The sequence below is a fragment of the Neopsephotus bourkii genome, unplaced genomic scaffold (assembly GCF_033783945.1).
Source record: "Neopsephotus bourkii isolate Nb327-2 ecotype Australia unplaced genomic scaffold, CSIRO-AGI_Nbou_v1 NB_196, whole genome shotgun sequence".
NCBI lineage: Eukaryota > Metazoa > Chordata > Aves > Psittaciformes > Psittacidae > Neopsephotus > Neopsephotus bourkii.
Window position 1 is genome coordinate 14726352 of NW_026900709.1, and position 20338 is coordinate 14746689.

Genomic DNA, 20338 nt, shown 5'->3' on the forward strand with positions numbered 1-20338 from the left:
AATTGTGAATCTAATTTTTATTCTGCATCACAAATCAAGGACAAAAATCCAACCTTTATTTTTAATTTTTTAGCTAATCTCATAGACAAGAGCCAGTCAGCAAATACAGTTTCGTACATCACACTAGCATCATTCTGAACTAGTGATCACAGATTTGCCTGCAGAAGATGGTTCCAGACCTGCTGATGGTACATACTCCTGAATATGGACCAGGATTTATACATACATTCTTAGTGCAAGATGCTTTTCTCTAATATAAGCAGAACAGATCCAGAAGCACCACAGAATCCCAATCAACATTTCCCAGTGATTTTCTAAATGTGCTTTTGAAATATGTTCCATACACATCAATGTAGTGAGAGTATGAGTCACTTTCACTGACTAAGAATATGCAAACTGCTGTAGCATTAAATTCCTTTGATCTTGATAAGATGGCTCATTCTCATGCTGTTCATTAGCCCTCCCTTTTTTCCCAGTTATGAGCCAGCCAATCTGTAGCCCTTCCTGCAAGCTGACATATTTACCAAGTAAAATCTGTTACCACTTCTTTCTTGTTCTTACTGAAAAACACCCTGTTGCTTATCAAGCCCTCTTGTCTCAGGAAACCTCACCCTCTCTTTTCCTTCATAAAGACACAGTCAATAAGCCATCTTCTCACCCTGGCCAGCTCTTTATTAGCTCCTTGCTCTATTTCCCAAGTAACCACTAATTGTTCACCTGTGCATTCTGACCCCTCTTCTCTGTTCTCTTATAACCCAGCAAGTCATGTTCTTGTTATTCTTCCCTGCTTTTTTTTTTACTTCCACCTGATGAAATTCCATCATCAGTTCCCAAGTACCACTTCGCTGCTGACTTGAAAAAGTTGCTAAAGAATCTCAGAAAACAACCCAGTATGTTGCTTTGAACCATGTCCTGATAAGTACATTTCTTTACAGGTTAACATTGGAATTAAGTACCTACATGATTTGACAAATAAGGATGTCCTAAATTGGAAGTACAAATTATCATTAATTTTTCAGAAGGTTATTTGGCAATTGTAATAGGGATATTTTCTTAACTGTTCTATCTGAAAAATTATTGTATGTGGAATCTGCCACAGACAGGTATGCACATTTAGGCAGCAATTCAATTATAACACTGATTAGCAAAAAGCATTTGCGATGTCTTCACTCCTTTGATGAAAAAATACAGATCAGTAAAAAAAAAAATAATCTTTTAGCACTTTATTCTTTACCAATCAAAAAACATGGTTGTCATAGAAACAGTAAAAACTGAAGTCAGTCATGACATAACAACAAGCAAAATGGAAAATGTCTGCTGGCTCAGGTTTTCATGCTGGAAATCCTTCCAGCATGAAGGATGAATCGAACCGGGGGGGGGTCAAACAGTTCCCCAGATCTAACAAGGATCTTATAGCAATAGGCATGATTATTGTTTTCAATAGTTTGGCCAGTCTGGAAAGCATGGTGAGCATAGCTGGTGTGTAACATGTGTCCACAGAAACTTAACTGAAATGAATTAGAGAAACTTTCCAGTTGCACCTGAGAAAGTTTGGGCCAGCACAAATTCACCTGTTAACCTCCTTAACCATGAGTTTAGAGAAGACATTCTGATTTAAAACAAAGTGAAATCCTCATTGCAGTAAAATGACTAGCAAACAATCCATGAGTGAAATAGTAAACTTTCTTCAAGGCACAAAGCAACAACTACAAATCACATCTCCTGAACAAGAATGACATGAATTAATTCGTTTCCTGCATATATCGTTCAGACATCTTATTACAGAAGGAGTGCCTGATTCACACAAATCCGTAAACCTTGGGGCCAGAGAGAGAGAGAGATATATATTTCTTTAGCTACACTGACCGGGACCATAGTCAACAATATGCATAAAACCCTGTAGCTTCTCACTCTTCAGTTCTATTACACTCTGTCACAAGCTTTACATTTAAAATACCACTCAGTATTTCCATATGCCATTACCACATTTACTGCACCTGTACAGATACATGTACACAAGCACGTATCTGTGCTTTCTCAAATTACATTTACATACAAATTATATTTACACACATACATAGTTATGTTTTTTCAATCTATACCTATTGTACAACAATATTGTACAACAACATGTGTACAACAAACACACAGACATATATATTTATTGAAAAAGTCACATTCATTTCCATGGATGTCACTGAGGAAATGAAAAGCAATATAATGCTACCGTAATCATTTACCTGATTTGGATATACCCAGCATTTATTTTTGAATAAAACATGCTGCCACAGGAAAAGAAATATAAAGATTAATATAAAGTGTTGACTATTAATTATTAACAGCCTTAATCTGTATGCAGCTTATAAAATATTGTTATAATAATACATTTTACTATCACAAAGAATTACTGTCTGCTGACAGAGATTACTGGAGCTCATGGCATAGAAGAGGATTTTTTAGATGTCTGTTATGGGTCTCAGCAGTCCCTTGGAGAAGCAATGAATCTGCACATGTACTGATAAAGAAGAGTGTGAATTTATATGGGTATATTTAGGTTTTTCTGAACAGCAGAATAGGCTTGGGCACACAGTAGGAGCCCAGATTTCATGAAACATGTCTATAATAAATGTATTACTGCATAAAGTGGTATGATGGAGGGCAAATTTTACACTGATCTCAGATGAGGCTAGAACAAACATCTTACATATTCTAAAAGCCTGCTGTTATGTGTGTAACATATGCTTGTAAGGACAGAGTTGTCTGCAATAGCAAGGTGTGTTTGCTTGTTCTGCCCTCCATTCAAACACTATGCAACCCAATCCTGCAACTTTCTCACACCGATAATCTTTCTTTGCAAATATTCTTATTGGTTTCCGTTTTACAGCTATAGAGATTTTTGGATTTTTAATAAACTTGCCATTTGGGTTTTGCAGAAGCTGATAACTAGAAAACAACACCAACAGAGGAATCTGAAAACCATTATTACCAGAATCTAATTGAAAAACTAAGTTCTGATACAATATATGCAACTCCAGATCCTTTGAAAAACCTTTAGTAAACAGTCATCTGCTGCAGTAATCACTCCAATAAACCCATTCTCCCCAGAAAAATATAAAAGTATACTTCCAAAACCAATAGATGCTAGCAAAATTGGGAAAATAAGACTTGCATACCAATTGCCAAATTTTCTTTGAGGTAACAGGAAAATAACCAGAAGTTCCTCAGCTAATTTACATGAAATACTATGCTTTCTTAGGATACAGGTCTGATTCTTCACCACGCTACAGAAACACCACTGTAAGAAGAAGTCGATGTGGTGGCTTCTATTTTGATGCAACTAAATTGTACAAGATTCAGCTATGGAGAGCCAAGCTCTTTAAATTCAGTCTTTATTGTTTATTTCTGCTTTACAAAAGCACTTGAACTGGTTAGTTACTTCGTGATTTATAAAGTCTGCTGTCACAGAAGCCAGGATGTTTTGGGTTTTCTACTCCCACAAAAAAAAGTAGCACACAAAATACTTACCGAGACAGCTGCATTAGGAAAGTACTGCCATTGCCTACAGAAACATGAGCAAATGGATTGTGGCTTTGTCAAGAATTAAATAATGAAAAGGGAAAAAAAACCCCAAAACACACACACACACACACACACACACACAAAACCAACCACCAAACCAAAACCAAAAACAAATTCAAATGGAAAACAAACAATAGCTAAGCAAAATAAATGTATATGCGTCATGCCCTGAAGCCTATTCAGTAGACAAAAGCACTGGCAGACTTCCAAGTGGAAGAAATTCCAGGCTGAAAATTCCGTCGCCAAATTTGGAGAGTTCAAGTTCCAACAGCAAGAGCATCAAACACAGTCAAAGCAGGGTAATGAGTTGGGGAGGGGGAAGGAGTGGGACATCTCTCAACTACTTGTGTCTCAAATAACCCCAGTCTCTGTTCTTTCCACTAGTACTCTAAATTCAGAAAGAAGCCTACAGAAAACCTGGGCTTTGCAAAGCCACTCAGTACTGGGCTGCCATCTGCACTCACAGAGGTAAGGCAGCAGTACTCAAAGTATCAAATCAGAAGACCGGATGTACACACAGATTTGGTAGTAGGAAGTGGCAAAGAGATCCCAGAGCTCTGTAATCCTTCTTGATACTCCTGAGACTTGATACTCCTGAAACTGCTCCTGGCTGTATCACTGGTGCCCATATGAAACAACAGATGCAGATAACAGTTAAGTGGATTTAATGAGGCTTGGTAGTCTCTGAATAACATCCCTCATACAAGCACCCTATAAGCAGCACACTTCTCAAGAGAGCGCATCAGGCTAGAAAATAGTTCCTCTGTGCCCCCCTCCACCCCAGAAAACAGTTGCCTACTATTATCATCTGTTGTCTTTTTTTAGTTGCAATGGTCCCTGGCAGTGTTAAAGGCCGGGTTGGACAAGGCCTTGGGTGACATGGTCTAGTGTGGAGATGTCCCTGCCTATGGACCCCCAACCTAGGGGGTTGGAACTATATGATCTTAAGGTCTTTTCCAATCCAAACCATTCTATGATTCTATACAGAAGCAGATCAGACTCAGCTCCAGCATGTCTCCTGATATGATGGATCTTTCATCTTCAGTCTGCAGACTGGTAAAGCAGCTTGCAAGGGCACCTCAGGGTTTGGGGGAAGTCTCTTCCTTCTGCTGGTCCTTTCCATTGCAAGCTTCCATTCTTCTGCATTACTGGTCCTCCTCCCTTCTGTGTGTGCTGGTGGGGGAGTTTTAGGATCTTCCTTATGGGTTTTTAAATAAAGAACTACACTAACGCTATTGCCAGCTGTAATTTGTAAACAGCTGTAGCCCAGCATTATTAGGGTGTTAAAAAAGATAAAAAAAAGAACCCCCAAAACAAATAAAACAAAAAAAGAACAAATTAAGAAAGCCTTCTAGCTTCTACATACAAATTGCAAGATAAAGTCTGGATCACTTACTGCTACTCATTTACACACATGGTTTACTGCAGATATGAAGCTTTATGTAGATTCCACAAATTATACAAGCTTACTAACTGGTAACCTCAACATGAGAAGTCAAAAGCAAAATATTCTGTAAATTAACTATTCATGTTCAGTTGGTTGAGTGGGAACAAGATTTCTGTTCAAGTGCATCCTGCAGACATCAAATATGAATCTAACATTTTTTCAGGGAGAATTGCATGTTTCCTCTATTTACTCCTGTAATGCGTGGAAGAAAAGGACTGAGGGCTATGTGGTTGCATTGGCTTAAGCAGCCGAATGAATGATCTGAGGAATCAGCTATTCTGTCACAGATGGCACACATGACTCAACTCTGAACTGATAGGGTTATGCAGAAGCAGTGGTGTTCAAACTTTGTGACTGATGATTTTCCCCTTTTCCCCACCCAAATCATTACCCAAAATGGAAGATGTTCTTTATATTTAAAATATTTCACACTACAATATATAAGCAGAGTTTTCTCAGAAACTCACTGATGTACAATTTTTTTTACATAAACAACAACTAGGAAATAGTTATTTTTCAAAAAGAAGTACTTCCTTACAGTGTCAACATTTAAATGTAATAAAACAGAAAAATGCTTCAAAATAGAATCAGATGGACTACACTGGATTTCTGCCACATAAGATGAACATTCCTTAGCTGGTATAAAAAGGCATATCATGCCCTACACATCACTTTCGTACTTACGAGTAAAATGATTAGAAGTGGATGGATGGACATTACTTCCACTGTCGGCACTTTCACTGCTAGAAATATCATCATCTGATTCCCATACACAGGAACAAGGTGAAGTGCCATCAACTTCTTCAAACTTCCTCTTTAAAATTCCACTCATTGCTGCAATGCTGTCACATGCACCTGTAACAGGAACAGAGGCAATGAGGCACTGAAACACCTGCCTGTTGTCCAGGCCTTCAAATTCCTTTATCATGGAGGAGTTCATGTGTCAATCAGATACTACCACCTGTAGTAAATGGCACCTTACCAAGAGTTTTAAATAACTATTCCATGAAGGAGTAAAAAATTAGTCCCAGTCAGTATATTCATCACCTCACTGACCTTCTTACATACAGAAGCTAAATGCTACTTGTATTATAGTGACATAGACAAAATTTTATAACCAATATCATGCATGAAAAAATGCAAAATTTTTCAGTTATGCAGCAAATTTGGGCCAAGCGTAAAGTATATATAACCCAGTGCAATTCAGCAGAAATGTGCCTTTATACAAAGCTTAAAAAACTTAGTTGGCATGAGGAGACGTTACATGACTAATCAGTGTTCACTAATAAATACAGTTCACAGAGGAAATGTTCTCTCTCTTGATTTATTTTAAAAGCCTGGTTTATGTAATACTCAGTACTATCAAATGCTCACATTCTCAGTTAGATTTAAGAGCACAAAATACTTAGTTAGCATCTTTTCAGGACAGGCCCTGCAAACATATTTCTGGCTCATTTTGTCATTTTAATTTATGCACAAGTTGTTTGCAAGGCTTTTGTGAAATTCATATGTGAGTACTGGCACACACATATTCTGTTTCCATTCACACAGTATCAAGGGACTGAATCTATCCTTATGAACTTCCTAATGGTCTTCTTAATCTATCCTTATGAACTTCCTATGGTCTTCCTAATAACACTGCCCAACAAAGCCAGAGGCATGTTGAACATTCCTTATTGTTTCCCTTTCATATGTAACAGCTTATCTTCTTATCTCCATTTATGGACTATCAAGCAGAAAAAGATCAAAATATTTTTAAAGCAATTCCTAGATCATTTTAAAGCATCTGATAAGTAGAAACACTTTTTCTTGATTCAATTAAAAATGATCTTAAAAGTTTACTGTCACCGTCGTTACTGATGACGTCCTATTGAAGACTGAAAATTAATTCTAAGATCTTAATTTAAAAGTTACAGATAATATCTGCTCTCTGACTATGCTAATCAGTGGAACACTGTTGTAAGTAGTTGGGGAAAAAAGACTGCTGCTTGATGCTTTCAAGCATACAGTTTCAAAACTTCTCATTCTTCTCAATGCCATTTGCCTTCAGCTTATTAAGCTGCTAATTCGTTTTATAACAAAGTTGATTTCTGCAGTAGGCTTAATTCTACCTTCATGGGCATGACTAATTTAGAGAAAAAATTTCAGTACAGATGTGGAATCACAACGTAATGCTAAGAACAGATGCTGCATTAAGATGATCTCCAGCACCGATCTTTTTTGCATGTAGAGCACACTAAAAATTAAATAATGAATGTATTAGGTTTGAATACTGTCAGTCACATAGACAGCTTTAAATGCATGTGTCACACATGATGATCCCAGCTTCATTTACTATTTATGGAAAAAACCAAACATCCCAAAAGCAAAAACAAACAAACAAACAAAAAGCAAAACCAAAACAAAAAACCAAAACAAACCACCACCACCACCAAAAGTTTTCCTGAAAGGGATTTCTGCAGGCTAAAGACATGACTTAAACAGAATGTGCTTACATCTCAACCTTGGCCCTTTGTCCAGAAATGAATTATTACCAGCTGGAAGGAAAGCGTTGTGATTTATTCTGACAAAAAGGAAAGGAGCATTTAGCTACAACCTGTGCAAAAAAAAATATAAAAAAATGAAGTAAGAACACATGAAATTGTTACACATCATCCTTTAAAAAAAAAAAAGAGGGAGAGAAAAGAATAACAAATACTGAAAAAACACAATAATAGAGAGGGAGAAGACCCCCCCAAAAAAAAGAAAAAATAAGGTTCATAAAGAACTCCCCTGAACTGTCCCCCACGTCCTCACTATATCTGTTGCCAACGACCGTTTCTATTGCCTCCTGCAGTGCTTGTAGCACTGAAGTAGTGAAATCACCATTATTTCCATGGCAACAGCCTGCAATATCAAATCCACAGGATTATAGCTTGACTGCAGAAGAGGGTGAAGAAGCAGCTGGAGTGCAAGAAAGAAAATGCTTACACTCAAACATCTCAGTAACGAAAGAAAGAAATAAATGAGCTGACAAAGAGTTTGTTGTACAAGTGAGACCTGGGTCAAACCCATGCCCAAGCCCATTGAAACCGTGGCTACAGGAATCATGAAATTCCATGGTCAAAGAACTGGAGTCATAATTGCACTGCAAGGCAAACCTAGTAAATGCTATTATCACTAGTGTGCAGACTGTCAGAAAGCAACAACTCTCATCGCTTGAGATGATGTCCAGACAACAGCCCTTTTGTCAGACATTGCCTTCTGCAAGTATACCAGCAACTGGATGACTAACATGCATCTTGCACATTAGCAAAGTCACTGCATACAATGACAGCCTCAATAGCCAGAAAAATTCACAGTTAGCAGCAGAAACAAGTATTTTTCACACATAAGGGTTTTAAACTTGTTTGCATTTAGCATTGCCTGTTTGTGCCAAGTGTCATGCCCTGGTAGAAGAAAATCCATTTTATCATTAAGATGTATGAAATTAAGAAATGATTCCCAGGATCCTTGAAAGTCACACACAGGTTAGCTCTATGCCCAGCTAGTTGATCATGATAAGCCAGGAGGTACAGGGATACTGCAAAACCTGAATATTACCACAACACATGAAGAAGGCATACCTATCCATTATATATATTTATTATAGCTGTTGCCCAGTTTTTGTCATTAATCTCTTCCAGGAAGATTTTCAAGAAGGTTGTTTGACAAAGTAGTCATCGTGATAAACTTTAGGTATTGCCACTTGCCTGAGATCTGTTAAGTCCAGTATCTGTGCTATCAGGTCTCCCCAGGAAAATGCTACACTGGGGAAAAAGACTTCCATTACTCAAGAGCTTGGCTATCAGAGAGATAGATTAAAAAGTATCTAAAACTGTTTGTACACACTATGTGCCAGCAGGAGATCCCTTTAGAATAACATCTGTATAAACAGCTGCCACACCATAAGCCAGTATTTTTCAGAAGGAGGCACATCTGCAGAGCAGCACATAAGGCTGATGCATTTAAACCATGCCTCATTTACATGGGCATCCTGTAGTACCTGAGCAAGAGCCACATCTCCAGGAACTAGGAGAAAAGCAGCACAGTGGCACATACGATACATTCCAGTGGAAGACAGAAAACAATAGGAATAAGCAAAAGTTAAACTTATAACAGCAATGAGGTCACAAAGTTACCTCAATATAGCTCAAATATGTATCTCATATATCTCAATATATCTCAAATATCTCAAAAATATATCTCAGGTTCCCTATGTCCTGAATGAAGGAACCAGGACAGGGAATTCATACTGAATTGTTGTTCTTCCTGCACCTGAGCTACGACTGCATCAGTAATTTCAGATTTTGGGGATTCAAATAGAAGCAACTGCAGTCACACAGAAATTTGAACCATACCTCATTTGAACTGAAGTATCTCCAGGTTTAGGGAACAATACACTGAAGACTTAAGACAAGTCAAATTTTCAATATATGAATGGAAAGTAATACTTAACAAACACACCCCATATTTGGTAACAGGAATCATAAAGGGCAATATAACTACACAGTGGTACAACTTTGCTAACACAAAAGTCACGGCATGCAAGACAATACATTGTATAGGATGGCAATAATCTCAAACACACAGAAGTACTACAGCAACACATATATTCTGAAGAAAAATGAGAAAATTTATGTATTTCTGCATAAAATCTGGTACACAAAAGTTCACGACTGACTATAGGAACAAAACTACATCACATGACTAAGAAAAACAAACACAGGTGTCAGTATTTTTGGACTTCCAGTAAGACACCAGTGAGGCCCAGCCTCCCGAAAAATCGGCCAACAGCTACGGCTAGAGATCTACTACATCAAACTTGTCAGTCTACGTGAAAAAAGGGAGAAAGTTGGCTTGAAAAGTTCAATGAGATACAGACCTTTCTAGATAATTATTAAATAGCAGCCTAGTAGCTGAGATTGATTTGGAGCAGCATCCTGCTGATTCTCACAACTGAGTAACAAGCAAGCACTGAAAGCTTTCCTGTTTGATAATATATCCTTCACAAAAAAATCCTTCCACAGAGATGAGATACATCATCCTCTGCCATGCTCCTCACCACGCTAACATGGCGTTAATCCACAGCAAAGCAAAGGAAATTTGAAACAGGGGGAGCAGTATTAAAGCAGGGAAAATCAGCTACATGCGCTGTTGTGAGCTTTAAGTCAAACACCAAATTGCCTGACAATTAAGGATTCTTCAAGGAGATGGCAACTTGACACAGTAGAAACATATGATGGATATGGACTGTGAGAAGGATATATCTTTCTTAAACACCCTCCCATCCATTTTTTCATCCCTTCTTTCCTAATTTTTTCTCTACCCTGAAGAAACTACTCCTACAAAGAGATCATTTAACCAGTTCTCTAGCTGCAGGTATGCTGACTGGCGAAGCAAGTCCTCAAAGCTCCATGGCAACAGGCTTTGCCTTGCTACAATGCCAAACAATCGGCAGGCACCATCCATTTAAAGAGTTCAGTAGCAACATGTTATTACCAGAAGACAAAAATCCCATGTAAACATGGGGGATATATTTAACACAGTCACAATACTACCTGGAACCTACAAAGTAAAATAATATAAAAGCCTAGCTGGACTGATTTTTCTCTTGTACCTGAAAAGACTGGAAATCTCAGAAAACCATGGTAACAGTCTCATTGCAGCAGTCCTTTAGGAAGCGGGTATCTCCAAATCCCAGTGAAAAGCCCAAAAAGAGTTACTGAGTGAAGGGGAGGGGTGACTGTGCTCCCAGGAGAAGCTGCTTCTTGTGATGTTACCGCCATAACGTACACTGCCAAACTTGCTCTACAAAACCTAACTTTAAGTTGCCATATCCTCAATGTATCACTGGCATCCATGGACTGAAAACAGTAAAACAGAAAAACAGTCCACAGGACAAAAGCACCAGGACCACAGCAGACAGGCACTACAGGAAGAGGTAAAAACCATTTCTCCCAACTTGCACTTCAGCCATTGCTTTGAGATGTGCAAAGAGATACTAGTAACACAGACAGTGACAAAGCTCCAAGGAGATTTTTATCCTAGTCAGAATCTTAAAATGAATTACTGTTTTGTTAAATTCAGCACTATAGTATATAGCTCATACAAATCATATGGGAAATCTAACAAGCATGGAACATACCTGTGAAGGCATAAACATCAAGTGTGTACCATAAGCAGTAAGCACAGCAAAACAGATACAGACAAAAATAAAATAGGACCCTGCCTCAGATTATATATCCTCATGATTTAGAGAAAAGTCTCACTATAGGAATAAGTTACCGACCAAAGCTCAGGAAAAACAAGAGAAAAAGTCCAAGAACACACACTAGTGTTGGGATAGGGAAGAAGCAACACAGAACAGACAAACAACAATTAATTGCTTCTTTCAGTCATTTATGAAACCTTATTTTGCACTAATTCCTTCTTGAGAGCTGATCACATACCATGATAAAATATACCTGCATAAAAATTCTGATCTGAAAATAAAAACAAAAATAAAAAGGCAGGCATCAAACCCAGACTTGACCTATGAGTCACACTGCATTCTGCCTTGTCTCAAATGTATCAACTGAAAGTATGGAAAAAATCTGACAAAGTGTGTAGCAGCAATACAGATTTGCTTCCAAACAAAAAGCACTTCTATGCAAATGACTGCAAACTGAACAGGAGGATGCAGAAAACAGATGTTACACATAAAACATTACTGCAAAGTACTCATCACAAACAACTCCCACCCACTGGCCAGTCAGCATGTACTATAATATGCTAGGGAGATTTGGCAAATAATTTCCCAGTGAAATCATGAATATTGATGCTCACAAGCAGAGATGTTTGGGTTATTTGTTGTGATTAATATTCTTTTTGAATTTAGGTCTTTTTCTTAGCTTGCAAACAAAGCCTGATTTTTTCAGAAGACATTTTTCTTACCTACTGAATAAACGACAGCAGCAGAGATGGCTGTGAATTAATCAAGGTGTTTGCTTAGTTCCACATATTGCACTTAATTATTTTGCTCTTTGTGTTACAGACAGTTTGAAATGGGGGAGGGGTGGCAAGAGTCAAAACCAGAAGCACCTACAGTGACAACATCACTCACACAAAGAATATTATTTGCTTGTGAAAATGACTATTCATGTAAAGGACTGCATTAATGCAGACAAAAAGCCATTTGCATGAATGCTTGCAAACAGTGAACAACAGAAGTACATGAACATGAATCAAACAGCTGTTCAGAATTCAAATTAATGTTTGCAATACATGTTTTGCTGTATTTGGCAGCTCTAATCACAAGCACCAGTTGCCAGAGGTAGGCTCGTGATAGTTTCACTACTACAGTCTGTAAAACTTAAAAGCACATAGCAAGCTAATTCCACTTATGAGACTGGTCTGCATAGGCACAGGGAATAGCAGTAGTATAATCTTACTCATAAATTTGTGCCTACAGCATTGGTCAAGTTACACAGACATAAACTAGGAAAAGTCTTGCTCTGCTTGCCTGCTTCAGTCTAGCTAAATCCATAGCTCTAAGTAAATCCTGCAGAATAAAGCTGCACAGTTCAACTTGGGGAATCTGTTCTGGCTTTGCAAGCCAAATTCTGCCATGTCTGCTCTTTGCAGGGTTTCTATACCATTACTTTACAGCACTCCTGATTTCACACTTGACTACTAATCCACTAATCTTCTAGACTGCCTACACGTTGTTCTATGATCTAACACTAACAACTAGCTCCACTGGCAATTCTGAATGCAAAATGGATGTTGGCATATGCTCACCTCCTGTCTCTACATGCAGTACAGATGCAATGGTGGTAGATCTAGCTCCCTTAGTCCTCCCAGAAGTATCTCATAAGATCCTATAGGCACCAAGCAAGTAAACATCCCCCTCTCCATCATCCAAATACAAGACTCCCACTTATCAGTGGCAGTGAAAGGGCCTTCTGATGCCCAAGTTCAATCCTTAGCTACATCAAGCGGTACCAACTGTTAAACGAAATGCTTGTATAATTCAGCCAACAGAAAAAAATTCTTGCCTAGTTCTCCTAAGTCTTCTCTCAGCATGCTCCCCACAGAGCAAAATGAGACAAGTAAGAAGCAGCGATAATTCAACTAGGCATCCAGGAGCTTAGAATTTAGGTCTCCAATGACAAAGGCGCAACTGACAGGGGAATTTAAAGGCATTCAGCAAGAGAGCTTTCCTGTCAAGACAGGATTTGCCCACAAAAGTTGTTTAGTTTGAGCTTATGTTTCATTTATAACATTTTTGTAAGCTTGCTGCAGCAAGAAACGCTTCTACAGGAGTGGAAGATGCATAAATGACACTGAGTCCTAGAGGCAAACAGGCAATTCTGGAGAAAAGCCGTGCTGAAGCTGAGTCACAAACTCAGGTTCATAATGCCTAACCTCTAGTTATCTAGGAGGCTTTTAGCAGGGCCCTTCATGAAGTCCTTCCCAATGTTTTTGGGTAACACTGCTGAAGACCTGGTTATTGGCCACTTCTAGATTTTAAGCTTTTATGATGAAATTTCATTAATTAAAATGTCTTAATCCAAAATATCTGTGGAAGATTTTCTCTTGCTTCTGTTTGAAGAACAACAAAAAATAAAATAAAAGAGACAGTATTTGACATCCACAACAGAAGTATCTGTATCCCAGAAGAAATTTTAAAGTTTGTATGTGGGCTCCCAGAAAGGACTTCTTAGAGTGTCTTGCAGGACTGCTTGCAGCACAGCTCTGGCCAGGAGAAGTCACAATTCTTCATAGAAATTGAAATGTAAAAACAGAAGAAGTGCCACCAGTCCTACTGACTTCTATAGATACACAGCCTTTTAGAGAAGAGTGAGCATGCAGGTGATGGGGAGAACCTTTCCATCTGCTATAAGGGAGATGGCATACTAACAACACATCTTTACTACACCTCTTTGCAAAAGGACAGACAACATTTGGCTTGCTTTGCCCCTGCTCAACAACTGAAGTGAGCTTCCGAGACTTGCAATGGTTTTTTCCACGTATTTCTGGTACAGTGGCTTTGCATTATTCTGCTCCCAGCTACAAGAATGGCAGTAGGGTTCAGCTCTGTAGTGGAGACTGGCAATGCCATCAATTTACAGAGTGCTGGAAAAAAGTGGCATGTAATATAAATTTTGTCCAGATTAGCCCAGATAGCAATTCTAATTGGCACTGTGAAATGTCTGTGTACTCTTTCAGCACTCATCTTCCACACTGTTCTTTTATGATCATCAATCTTGTGCACTGCCTACAGAGGAACTACACAACATGGTAGCTAGGCTCTCTTGTATATGTCTGTATGCTCCTGCCAAAGCACAGCATGGTCAAGACTGGTACAGGCCAAAGGGGCTTTCGCACCTCTACACCCCTGATGCATGATACTTAGCTCCCTGTTGCATGCTATTTAACACACAGCCTGTCTGTTCATTCACCCTTGCCAAAGCCAACAGAGAGCACATGAATTCAACAGCTCTCCCATTCTGCCCCATGAGCTCTGCATCTTGACATAAGATTAGCCATTCTTTCCTCCAAAATCTGTAGTGTTAACAGAGTTTCAAAACAAGAACAAAAAAAATAATCACAAACAAAAAAACATACACACAAAACCCCTGAACACCCCAAAATCAGAACATCTGAGCTCTGAAAAGTACAGTACAAACTTCTGACACAAAAATATACTGGAACATACTTGCAACACTAACTCTGAACTAGGTTGACCTGTTTTATCTGAAAGGACACGAGAAAACTCTTCCAGCTTAATGGTTTATGTATGGAGGGGTGTGTGAATGTATCTCAGGCAGAGCACACAGTGTAGGTGCAAATTTTAGATAACAGTGGACAAAATCCTTCATACCTCGCTCTTGCCATAATCATTGGCAATAATGGCACTAATTATGAGTGACAAGGTCAAAATACCTAACTTTAGGGGGTTAAAGTTTAGAAACAAGACTAATGGATAGTTTGGGGTTTTGTAAAAAAGCAGTACTTTCTGTGCTATCATCAGTATCTTGCACAACCTAGACATAACGACAGATAAACCTCATTATTATTTTCAATGGATGAGAACATCTGCTTCTATATCCAGGTATCAAAGGATTTATATCAAATTAGCACAACTTGACTACTGCTGCAAAACACACAGATGCTACTTCCAGCATCTTATCATCACACCTTTACTTTCTCAAACAATGTTTCGATTTACTTATTTCTGCAGAATCTTAAATTACGTACTATAGGAAAGGGGGTTTAAAATTAAAGCAACTAGAGCTTGCTCATCTTAATACAAAACAAATTATTCCCAATAAGAAGGCTATGATTACATTTTATTGTCCTCATAGAAAAGTTTCCATACCCCATTTAATAATCTGCCTTATTAATATGTCAATAGTCTCTTACAGAATGAGAGAAACAAGATTCTTTCCTACTACCTATTTCAATTAATCAAAGCTAAGTATTCAACTTCTACTTTAAATGACCTTTGATACTTGTGTTATCGGCTTAAAAATCGGTTTTGGTATTCATTTGCAGAGGCCTACTTATTCATATCTGTAACAATACATCATACAATACATCCTGCATCTGGGCAGGAACAACCCCAGGTTCCAGTATAGGCTGGGGAACGACCTCTTAGAGAGCAGTGTAGGGGAGAGGGACCTGGGGGTCCTAGTGGACGACAGGATGACCGTGAGCCAACACTGTGCCCTTGTGGCCAAGAAGGCCAGTGGCATCCTGGGGTGTATTAGAAGGGGGGTGGTTAGTAGGTCGAGAGAGGTCCTCCTTCCCCTCTACTCTGCCCTGGTGAGATCGCATCTGGAATATTGTGTCCAGTTCTGGGCCCCTCAGTTCAAGAAGGGCAGGGACCTGCTGGAGAGAGTCCAGCGCAGGGCAACTAAGATGATTAAGGGAGTGGAGCATTTCCCTTATGAGGAAAGACTGAGGGAGCTGGCTCTCTATAGTTTGGAGGAGACTGAGGGGTGACCTTATTAGTGTATATAAATATATAAAGGGGGAGTGTCACGAGGATGGAGCCAGGCTCTTCTCAGTGGCAAACAATGATAGGACAAGGGGCAATGGGTACAAACTGGAACACAAGAGGTTCCACTTAAACTTGAGAAGAAACTTCTTCTCAGTGAGGGTGATGGAACACTGGAACAGGCTGCCCAGGGAGGTTGTGGAATCTCCTTCTCTGGAGACATTCAAAACCCGCCTGGACACATTCCTGTGTAACCTCATCTAGGTGTTCCTGCTCCAGCATGGGGATTGGACTAGATGATGTTTTGAGGTCCCTTCCAATCTCTAACAGACTGTGATATTGTGATAACACTTTAGTGTTGTCTCCAAGACACTGCAGAACAGGAAAAAAACACCTCATTCAATAACTGAAAATTAATCAGGAATTTTGATCTATGCTAAACAAAACAAAAGAATAAGAGAGGAATATATAGCCCACCATGCAGCACTGAGGAAATGTTTGTCACTTGTTCCATTTTCTGGGCACAAGCAAGAAGCCATCCAATGGAAATAAAGAAGAGATCAAAAAAGTATTTTTCATCTGTACTGAAAACCAGCTAACAGCCAAAGTAGTTGTGATATATGGAAGGAATAATAAAGAACTGGATAAAAAAAAGGAATGGCTACATTTTCATAAGTGAAAAGAATTCTTTAAAGGATGAAATTTCTTAATGTAGTTCTATTTCGTACAAGTTCTTTAGTAAGTTAAATTTTGGCCTTTTTTAAAGATAATATTTGACTTTTAAGTGGTTTGTATAGTATTTCAATCACCTACACATACAACTGATAAGGAAATTATCACTAATGACCCTGCAATAAATAAAAGAGACATTCTTTTACTTACAAATTGTTAATTTACAAAGGCAGGGCTTAAGCATACTCTTCCTGTCATAGCCTTCCCTGGGAATAAGCCTCAAATACTATGCAACACATACCCAAACTAGCATCATGACTCCATCCATCCCCCTGCCTCAAGCTTTCTACATGCTTGGCTAGCCTACTTGCCACACACATGCTCCTTTCTCAGTAGGGTCTCCAACCAAGGCTAATGACCTTATCTCATTTCCACCACGCTGGTGAGTGCTGGCAGCAGCTGACAGACAATACAGAACAGAAAATGCAAATTTGTAGTTCATGTAGAATACCTGAATCATTAGGGAACTTGAAAACTAAGTGACAACACAGTAGTTTTATCCAGTATCTTTCATGCTGTCATTACTAAAGCGGTAGATATTTTTAGCCACCAAAAGCCAAATCCATCTGCAGCAGCAGCGTTTCCAAGGAGACAGAATAATTTAAATACATGTGGAACTACATCTCTGTTTTCATCAACTCCTCTCTGTTACTGGAGCTGATTTAAGCTGGATTTCTCATTTGTGGGGGGAAAAAGTGACTGGAATACATGGATCTGAGATTGTAATTTAACAGTTGTGCTTATGCTTTCAGATACATATCCATTCCCTACAAATAACAAACGTAGGATGTAACTCACCTATTTTTCAGTCAGTATTATTTACCAGTGTTCACATTCCAGTATTAAAAAGATACAGATCATCAGTCTTACAGAATATTTTGTGAATAACTGACAGTTGCTGTACCTTTTTAGTTATTTTTTGTAATTGTTTGTTTAGCAAACGTACCAGGCTACATTCTCAGAAAAAAAACAGCCAGGAAAAAAGGGACATCACACCAGACACCTGAAGCTGGTAAGGTGTTCAAATAACTGGACAGAGGGCAAAGCTTCTTCCAGTCCTAATACTCAGTAAGAGTTCTGTTGACTTTGTCCAGTTTTTCTTTAATAACACCACCTTTTAATAATTTTTGGTCGTCTTTAAGCAAATTCACTCAATGAATGCCAACAAAAAATGGATATAAGCATTTACTAAATTTAATCTCTGAACTTAATTAAAATTAAACTCCAGCAGTTTAGAATCATAAATATATTTTATGACTATATACTCTCACACCAACAATAATCACAATTTTTCTTATTTCAATGAAGATTTCTGCTTCAAACCAGCAAAACAGGGTCCTGTACACAGTACAGTTATTTGCTACATGATAAAATGCATAAATAAGTCAACAGAGAGCTGACATGTTGAAATCCTTGCCCCAGTGAGGCCAACATCAAAATCTCCACTTCTTTCAGTGGTGCCAGGATTTCTGCCAGTATCCCTATCAAGTGACATTATTTGAGGATATAAACAAAACTATTTTCTGTATTTCTGTACTTGCCACCTCCAGGGCCTGTGACCTTATAGCTGCTAATTACACATAAACTCAGCAGAACATGTTTCATACAAGCTGTTTCAATAGCTTATTAGAACTGGTATATAACTGCTGTAGGTACTACAAGGTTTATCTGTATTACACACCCAATTATATGCATCATATTTTTTCTTTACAACAAAGAGAATTTTATGACTGAATTATAAACCAGATTAACTCCAAACCTAAAAATAATGCAAAAATCCACAAAAATTTTAAGAGTTGCTCTGATAAGCCATTCTTACTATATGTTCAACACTAAATTAGACACATCCAGTTTAAGAAGCAGCTCATTTGTGCGACCTTTTCCTATCCAAACTCAAAGAAAACAGTTTTAGATCTTCCAGTACTATTTTTCTGCTGGCAGCATACATTATTTTCAACAGCGAGTATTTCCATCACACAAAAGGCCTACAGCTTACTGCACAACTTCAGCACCAATGAGATGCAATGCCTATACCCTCACATGAGAAAGTTGTCAGATAGCATCAGGCATGCCTATGATTTCACTGTCTCTGGATCTCACAGCGGCTGAAGCCTCCTAGGCAGGAGAAACAATAACCTAAAACGCTGCTTCAAAGTCATTAATGAGGAGCAGAGAAGATGCTTGCACATTTTTTATACCAAAAATGTCGTGGCAAGGATCAGGAATAGCTCTTCAGATCAGGAATTTTTTTCACACTTACCTGTAAATCGGATTTTTGTGTTTCAGCTCCGTCAGTGCAGACTGAAAGGCTTACTCCTCCTTTTTCTATCCATCAGACAGCAGTCATCCAATAACTGAAGTCATCCTGGCATCCTCTGGAACATGCTCTCTCCCTTATTTCCCACTCCCCACCCCCATCTGCATGCTAGCAAAACGAGAAAACAGCAAGAAGAAAACAGAACAAAAAAGCACATCTGAAAAACAGCTTTAATGAGCTACTTAGTAATCAGTAAGGATGCTCTGTACTGGAAGGTAATGACAAAATTTAAAGACAAGAAAAAAAACAAGTCTCTCTATTAATAACCTTCAGCTCCACTAGTGAAAAGCAATTCTCCCTTTCAGCTCCTCGTTGTAAGGAAAAAAAGACAAACAGCTGTAGGAACACAGTTATTGCCTGTATACATTCTTTGAGCCTGACTCAGCCATCCAGGTCTTTAGTGATGAGTGCTGCTGTGTCTTCAGGAAATTTTGTGTTTATCAAAATAACAGTGATGCTTTTATAGAACGCAAGACTCTGAAATATCAATGCAAACAAGAATAAATCAGAGATGGATGCCAGTAATTTCCTACTATATAAATTTTCTGTTTGAGACTTTATAAAATACCTGAAAGAGAGTAATTCCTAGATACTTTTTCTTCAAGTTTTATATGCAAAGCTCTACCTGTATAATTGATCTGCACGCATTTATTTTACTGAATTTATAATACAGTAGCCAAATCCAATGTACTGCATGAACTTCATCCATACAAAACTTTCTACCTCAATAAAAATTCAAATGCAAAAAATGACTGGGTGAACCATTTTCAATTTTTGCGCTTTAATTAGGCTATTATTTGTAGCCTCTTTAGTCAAAGTTGCTCTCCAAGATTAGGGAACTTTTATTTTGTCTATATCCACATAAATCAGGTTTCCGCTCAGCTGAAAACAATGGCATCAGGTTTACTTTACCACAGTTTAATTGAAATTAAAATCAGTAATGAGTCTTCAGTCTTAGCTAAGGTAATGTTTACTGCCACATCAAAGCATTTGTAGTCCAGGATTTCCCCTTGAACGGAGAATGTTAAGCAGCAGACGCTGACAAATACCTTTGTGTTTACAAATTTCAATGTTCAGCTATGGCTTTCCAATAAAATCAACTGTGAACTCCTCTAAATAAGAGCATCTATCCTCTTCACTGAACTATCAGTCTTTTGCCACAGCAAGATTATAGTGGTTAGCATACTTTCACTATAAAGTAATAGATGGTTTAGCTTCCAAAAAAAAATTAGCTGTTAGTCTTATAACAAACTGCCAG

General features: G+C 38.3%; 1 protein-coding gene across 5 annotated transcripts in view; it reads right to left on the minus strand.

The window, feature by feature from the left end:
• CSRNP3 (cysteine and serine rich nuclear protein 3) overlaps positions 1-20338 on the minus strand; it is a 109453-nt gene that overhangs the window by 71114 nt on the left and 18001 nt on the right. For 3 of the 5 annotated variants that reach the window (XM_061343561.1, XM_061343570.1, XM_061343587.1), the window contains exon 2: positions 5711-5881. In XM_061343561.1, coding sequence (XP_061199545.1) covers positions 5711-5858 — 148 coding nt within the window. In that variant the 5' untranslated portion in view covers positions 5859-5881. Of the gene's footprint in view, positions 1-3525; positions 3560-5710; positions 5882-19023; positions 19126-20338 lie in introns of those variants that run through there. The other 2 variants (XM_061343579.1, XM_061343603.1) reach the window with 2 other exon arrangements.